Source organism: Paralichthys olivaceus, chromosome 19 (assembly GCF_024713975.1).
Source record: "Paralichthys olivaceus isolate ysfri-2021 chromosome 19, ASM2471397v2, whole genome shotgun sequence".
NCBI lineage: Eukaryota > Metazoa > Chordata > Actinopteri > Pleuronectiformes > Paralichthyidae > Paralichthys > Paralichthys olivaceus.
Window position 1 is genome coordinate 15727638 of NC_091111.1, and position 7346 is coordinate 15734983.

The window sequence follows — 7346 nt, forward strand, 5'->3', positions numbered from 1 at the left end:
AGAGGAACTGAAGAATAAAATATATAATATAATATACAAGAAATATACACACAAGTATACACGTGTACACATCAAATAAAAATACATCACAATAAAACAGTGAGAAATAAATAAATGAATAATAATGATACATCTTTAAAAGCTAAATAAATTAAATCATGAAAAATAAAAGGCATATTAAATAATTTGTAAATTTAGTTTTATTTTCTTCCACTCAGTCCCCTGCAGTTTGTGTTGGTCCAAGGTTGAGTTAAGAAGCTAAATAGAAAACAAGTGTAGGAAGCTACAGAATATCTCTGAGGACACGATGACTTTCTTAGAGACAGAAAGAGAAGACACAACGATGGTTTTACGAGCCGAGACAAGGTTTAGACTCATTGGTCCAGAGAAACATCCTGAAGAGTAATGATATGTGGCCACTGTGACGTGCAGGGAGATTATAATATTCTTATTTTTTACAAGGACGGCTCGGATTCAGTTCTGCTGCTGCTTAAGACATCATCCATCTTCCAAATAAAACCAAAAATAAGTCTCTTACACTGCAAAATTCCCTCAAAGCACATAAACATATTTTATGAATATTAAAGGTCTGGATAACTTATCACGACACATATTCAAGTCTCTGTAGAACGAACTTTTATAAGTTGTGAAAATATGACGCAAGAAAGGACCCATTGGTGTGGATGTGGATCAGGGGTCTGATCCAGGACTTTCACGTTTGCAAGATTCTTTAAAATATTTTCATTGATTTCTCAGAGAGAATAATTTATGGATCTTGTTGAAGAGAATCTGTCATTTTTGGGAGGCTGTTATTTGTGTGTGTGCAGTAAATTAATAATCTTATCCAGGCTTGCGCTCTACCCAGTGCCATTCCAGATTTCTTTCTCACTAACAAACCTTCAGGGGAAGAAGAACACATTTCATGTTGTAAACAGCATCTGGGAGATACTGAGCATGTGTTTTATTGAAGGTACTAAAAACCCTCGGCCAGGACACTGAGGTGACATCACATAGACCACATTACAAATTGTCAGGCAGTTTAAACACAGTGTCTGCAGCTGCTCTCTCCACAGCTCACAGTGGAGCTATGCTGTTATTTGGCTTTTGCTGCCAGATCACTGTGTTGCTGCCTGGTTTGGCAGAGGAGTGAAATGTCAGTGTGTGATTTTACTTCACTTTACCCTCCCTCTCTCCTCCGAGCTGTGGTCAGCAGCCTTTAGTCGCAGTACTTTCACTCAAACACGAGCCAAGTGCAGCTTTTACAATGTAAAACCCTGATTTTAATTGACAAACCAGGGGTTCAAACGACAAATATCTCAAAATGAAAGATCGGTTGAAAACGCCTGAACGCTGCATAAAATGATGAACACACCTCTGCAGAAGATCCAGCCCCAATTCTGCGGACATTCTCCAGCGGTCATGTCTGAAAATGGCTTTACAGTATCAGGAACTGTGCAAAGGTTGTTGGACATATATTTGGCCCCCACAGTGTAAACTGGGGCCCCATTTTTGGCCCCTGATTTAGAAAAATCCTAGATCCACCACTGTCAAAAAAAACCCACCCAATGTGAACATGTAACAAAGTGGATTGTAAAAGTAAAGTGAGGCGGAAAGTACAGATATTTGTTGACATTCTGTATGCAGTAGAGTAAAAGTAAAAAGTAAGTAGATGTAGTACTTTAATACATCCCACCACTGGTTATAGGCTCATGATAAAGAGTAATAATACAGCAAGGTGTTACTACATGTCTTCCTCTCCTCTCCTCCTTTTCTTCCTCTCCTCCCTCCCTTTTCTCTCCTGCTCTCCTCTTCACTCCTTTCTTCCTCTCCTCTCCCTCCCTCCCTTCCTCTTCTCTCTCCTCTCTCTTTTCCTCTCCTGTCCTTCCTTCCTCTTCTCTCTCCTCTCTCTTTTCCTCTCCTCTCTCCTCCTCCCTCTCTTTCTCTGCTCCCTCTCTTCCTCCTCTCTGGCCCCTCCCTGTTCCTTGTATAAGGGAACAAACCTCCGTCACTCCTCCAGTCTCTCTCCTCGTCCTGAAGCTGCAGCACCGCTCCGTCTCTCCCTCCTCCACTGACCTGCTGTGTGGCGGCTTCACATATTTTTGTGCAAAACTAAAACAGCTGGATAAAAGTTATTTTCATGGAAAGAACGGCTCCAGGTTCAGGTACGATGCAGCTTATCCTTCTGCATTTAACTTCAGTGACATTAAAAGTAGCAGATTTGAATAAGAAATAGGGTTTGGTGGGAAAAATGGCATAGTTTTTATATGCAAAGGTCCGTACAATCAGTGTGCATGCAACCACGCATGGTGATCTCAGGCAGAAGAGATAAGACAATGACCACAGAACAATACAGAATTGTGCACATGCTGGAGAAACAGTCCCTGGAGTGATGTGAGGGGTCAGTTTCAACTTGTTGCCTCCCATTTCCTCTGAGTTAGTCTTGTCCACTTGGTAATTTGATTCCTCTGGTGATAATCCTGCTGTTGAGCTCTGAAAGAAGTGACAGTACCTCACGCCTCTTCAGTCACTCCCGCACAAGCCATTTCCTGTGTTTGCTGTATTGATTTTCTTTTCTCTTCAGAGGACTAATGTGTTCCACAAACAGTGGGCACTCAATGGGCATCCGTCCACATAAATGTGCCGCTCACAGCCCTGAGATCCTCAGATGCTTGTGGGGCGTTTGCTTGAAATTAAACTAGATAGACTAATATTTACAGACTTCATTTATTCTCGTAATGTTTCTGTGCGTATCATCAGGACGATGGGGTATGGGCAAATCCTCCACCGGCGTGGAAACGAGGAGGACCAGGTCCACCTCAACGTGGGAGGAGTACGACATGAAGTGGATCCCAGCATGCTGCTACGCTTCCCTCACACACGCCTAGCGCGTCTCCTCTGCTGTCAGAACGAGGCGGCAATCCTGGAGTTGTGCGACGACTACATCCCAGCCGAGAAGGAGTACTACTTCGACAGGAATCCCCGGGTCTTTCTCTGTGTGCTCAACTTCTACCAAACGGGACGTATACACATGATGGAAGAGGTGTGCGTTTTCTCCTTCAGCCAGGAGATCGAGTACTGGGGCATCCAGGAGCTCTACCTGAGCCCCTGCTGTAACAACTGGTACCACGAGAGGAAAGACTACATCGAAGACAGGGACTGGGACATCAGGAGTGACGACATGCAGCAGCCAAGCTGCCACTCGTCCTTCGAGGAACTCTCTGCTCTCGATAAAGACCTGGAGAAGTTCAAAGGTGCCTGGTGTGCAGAACTGAGGAGCTACATTTGGCTCAGGCTGGAGGATCCCGGTCATTCCAGAGCCTCTAAAATCATTGCCGTGGCCTCCCTTAGCGTGGTCTTGACCTCTATTGTTGCCATGTGTGTCCACAGCATGCCTGAGTTCCAGCGTGTGGACGACAACGATAAGCCCATCGAGGATCCTGTCCTCTCCATCCTGGAGGTTATCTGCATTGTCTGCTTTTCCACAGAGTTCATCATCAGGCTGATTGTTGCACCCTCTTGCAGGAAGTTCCTCGGAAACCCCTTAAACATCATAGACGTCGCTTCCATTTTGCCATTTTATGCCACTTTAGCCCTGGAGACAGCGGATGAGGAGGCCGCGGAGGAGAATGAGGACTTAGAGAATGTTGGGAAAGTGGTGCAGGTTCTGCGTCTCATGAGGATTCTCCGAATCCTCAAACTGGCTCGTCACTCCATTGGGTTGCGAGCTTTGGGTGCCACAGTCCGACACAGCTACAACGAGGTGGGTCTTCTTCTTCTCTTCCTCTCCGTGGGCATCTCCATATTCTCTGCCCTGATCTACTTTGCGGAGAAGGAAGAGGAGTCTACAGATTTGGGGACCATCCCCTCAGGCTGGTGGTGGGCGACGATCACCATGACCACAGTTGGTTATGGTGACACCTGCCCAGTGACGTTTCCAGGGAAGATAGTGGCGACCTTGTGTATCATCTGTGGCTTGTTGGTGGTGGCTCTGCCCATCACTATCATCTTCAATAAGTTTTCAAAGTACTATCAAAGAAATAAAGCCATGGAGGGACAAGGTATCACTAAGCCTGAGAGACAAGACCCAGAACTCCCTAATTATAACATCAGAGACCTGTTCACAGGCAGCGTGTATCCCTTCATTGGAGGTATCACCTTTAGGAACAGTGTGAGCAGCACAGGGGATGACACAGATGCCTCCAGTCTCCAGGACATCGAGGTGTATGATAATGACACTTGTGAAAATGAGGCAATAAAATGAGATCCCTGCTATTTTAGTGAGTGTCGCTCCCTTTATGACTTCTAGTCACTCCGTGCCTCTCAGGGCAGAGCCCTCCATCACTGACCCTGTCTTCCTACATTGTCTTCCTCCTGTAATTTGACAGAGATTTGTCACGGCCATGATTTTGCTTTTCCTTTTTTTTGAACCAGGTGATAACTCATGAAATATACAGCCTTGCTAAAACTGGGAAATCTAAGGGGATTTATCTGAATCTTGCTCTGAGGTTTGGAATCCCATTTTCTGCTTGAGAAAACAGCAATGATGCATGTAGAAGGCCATAATGTTAATGTTTTTCAAAGTAATGTCCTGTATCGATCTGTCTGCTCGCTGAAAGTTCAGAGCAAATATAAAACTCTAGGATCACAACAACAGTTTGATGTTTAAAAATGGTGTTAGAGATCTCTGAGTTGGCCGATGATATTCAGCCTGCATGAACTGAAGTAAATGCGTTTTTTTTAATCAGAGAGTAATGTAAATAGTTTTGTAGAGTTATGCAACATCATTGATGCTAGTGAAGAGAGGCCAGGTCAGTGGAATATGATTTGAAATGCCAGGTTATTGTTATGGACAGCTGTGTTGGCATGAAATAAAACTCAGTGAATCAGAAGCAAGATGCCTGTTATTTTTCTAAGGGCATACAGAATTTGGTAATACTAATACAAGTAATACACTAATACAATTTATATTCAGGTTTGTTGCATTCATCTTTAACCGCATGTACAAGATGTGCAGGATTCCACACTGACTGAAATTATGGAAACCATTAAGAATGTCTTTTCTTTTGTGGTCGAATGCAGCTGTAGAGAAAACTTTCATTTCTTATTCAGTCTTTTCTCTCCTCTCTGAAAGCATTGATTTCCTGCCTCATGTTATCATCTGTGGTTGGATGAACTGCTGTCCCACTAGAGCCAGAGATGTAAAAAAACAATCACTTCTCTGCAGGGGTCTCAAAGGTGCTCATGCAGTTGGTCAGAAGCATCCTCACGCAAAGTTAACATCACCTTCATTTGTAAACAAAAGATGAAATGTTACGTGAACCATTTATATTGGATTTAAAGCTCAGATGGTTCCTTATCTACTGGCAAGTGACCAAAGATCACAGTAAATTGATATAAGTGAGGAGTTGAGGTTCCTGTATGGATCATAGATTGTGGGTAAAGATCCAGAAATTAAGCCAAAATATCCTGGATACAAACGCTGCCATCTTGCACCAATGAGATAATTTGGAGCCAGAGTCTGCGTAGTAGTGATCAAGCGTTGGAGCCGCAGTAGCAACGCCCCACCACTGTATGCTCTCGACCAATCGCTAACCAGTATCAGCTGTCAATCATGACGTTTCACCCCATTAGTATCGCATCAAATAACCAAGTAAAACTGGAAAATGAGAAGTACCCAAAATGAATTTGACATGTCTTTTGACTATTTAATACCATCCATGTCCCATCCACCAACATTGGGGAGGCGGGGTTTATGACCAATACTGCAGCCAACCGGCAGAAAGCATTTGCAAGACTTAGGCTTCACTTTTTATAGTCGCAACGTCAGAAACAGAAACCATCTCTGAGAAAAATGTATTTTACTTTTTAGTTTGGTCCATGTCCCATCTGCTAACATGGAGGAGGCAGAGTTTATGGCCTATTCTTGCAGGGCGCAATGAAGACGCACTGGCTTCAGTGTTATGTCGTCCACCTTTATACAGTCCATAAAGTACAGATGCACAATCATTACTTTACAACAGGTCATGTACAAACTAACCGCGGAGGAACCTGAATTACGATAAGTTAATAATATTAAATAAGTTCAGAGTTCAGATGAGCATCATGCAGTAAGTGATTAGCGAATTACTTTATCCACACTTGCAATGACAATGTCAGAAAACTGGCACAGACAAGCAGTGATTTTATGTTTTGCAAAATTTCCGTCCAAAGGAAAATATGAGGGGTCACCAGATGGTGAGCAAGAAATCATGTTGTGTTATTCATAATTATGTAAGTGTGTGACGTACCTCATTGACCCATCTTAACTTTAAACGCTTACAAGGCAAAAAGGTTGTGAAACACTGCAATACGAAATAAATTAAGTGATAAATGATAATGGATGTAATGACCATTACTGTTATACTTACACTTTGTCTAATGCTCTAATGGAACTCCTTCAACATCTAAAAGAAGAATCTAATAAAGTAAAAAGATGTAACATGAACTCATTGTGATGTAAAAAAAACAATAATAGCATTAAATAGATTTATAATCAGATATCTAATCTTGATTGAACGTGACAGTGAAATCTTAATGTGGAAGAATCCCCCATTCGAGTCACAGATGAGGATCCAGCATCGCCTGCGACAGATGAAGATGTTTTCACGTTCCTCGGCAGCTCGTCATTACCTCTCAGCCTCATGACTTCGGGCACTGCTGAGTGAAGTGGATTCAATATGCCCTTACTTTGCTGTTCCTTATTATCGATTAATGACCTGTTTTTCCTTTCTGTCCACCTCGCTCTCCGTCACCTGCCTGTTGACTGATAAGTGACGGATTGATCTGCTTTTAAAGAAAACGCTCGACAGAAAAAGGTCTGTGACAGTTCTGATGGTCGTACGTTCTTGCAACAGCAGGGATTTCTACATGGATACGGAGCAGTGAGCGAGTGGGAATTAGTAATCAGCCCGTGGGGTCTGTGCATGAGCATGTCCCCCTGGAAAGAATTTGACCTTAATAACCACCAGTTTAAATATTCCTCCATTCTGATCGTAAAATAATTTTCCTCCCTGATTTTTAACAGGTTGTGATTTATTGTAAAAGAGAAAAGCAAGACTGACATTCTTAATTAAAGTAGAACAAATTCTCAATGACAACATTTTAATCTTGAGTAAAAGATATGATGTGAAAAAACATAATGACATGTTCCTGCAGGATGTAACATTATATAATCTTACATTTTTCAATATACGTAAATTTCAATACTTTATCTGCAGCAGCTACAATACAATTAATATCAGCAAAGTCACTCACTTATCTGACGATAATCAATAATCTGTCACTTCTGTCATTTCCTTTACTGAACA

The 7346-nt window shown here is 42.4% G+C and overlaps 1 protein-coding gene across 1 annotated transcript; it reads left to right on the forward strand.

Moving 5' to 3' along the window:
• The first annotated feature begins 2019 nt into the window (after positions 1-2019).
• On the forward strand, positions 2020-6472 carry LOC109642704 (potassium voltage-gated channel subfamily S member 3). Its single transcript, XM_020107597.2, has 2 exons — positions 2020-2162; positions 2758-6472. Exon 2 carries the CDS (start codon positions 2762-2764, stop codon positions 4259-4261), a length of 1500 nt encoding a protein of 499 aa, XP_019963156.1. The 5' UTR covers positions 2020-2162; positions 2758-2761; the 3' UTR covers positions 4262-6472.
• The last annotated feature ends 874 nt before the right edge of the window (positions 6473-7346 follow it).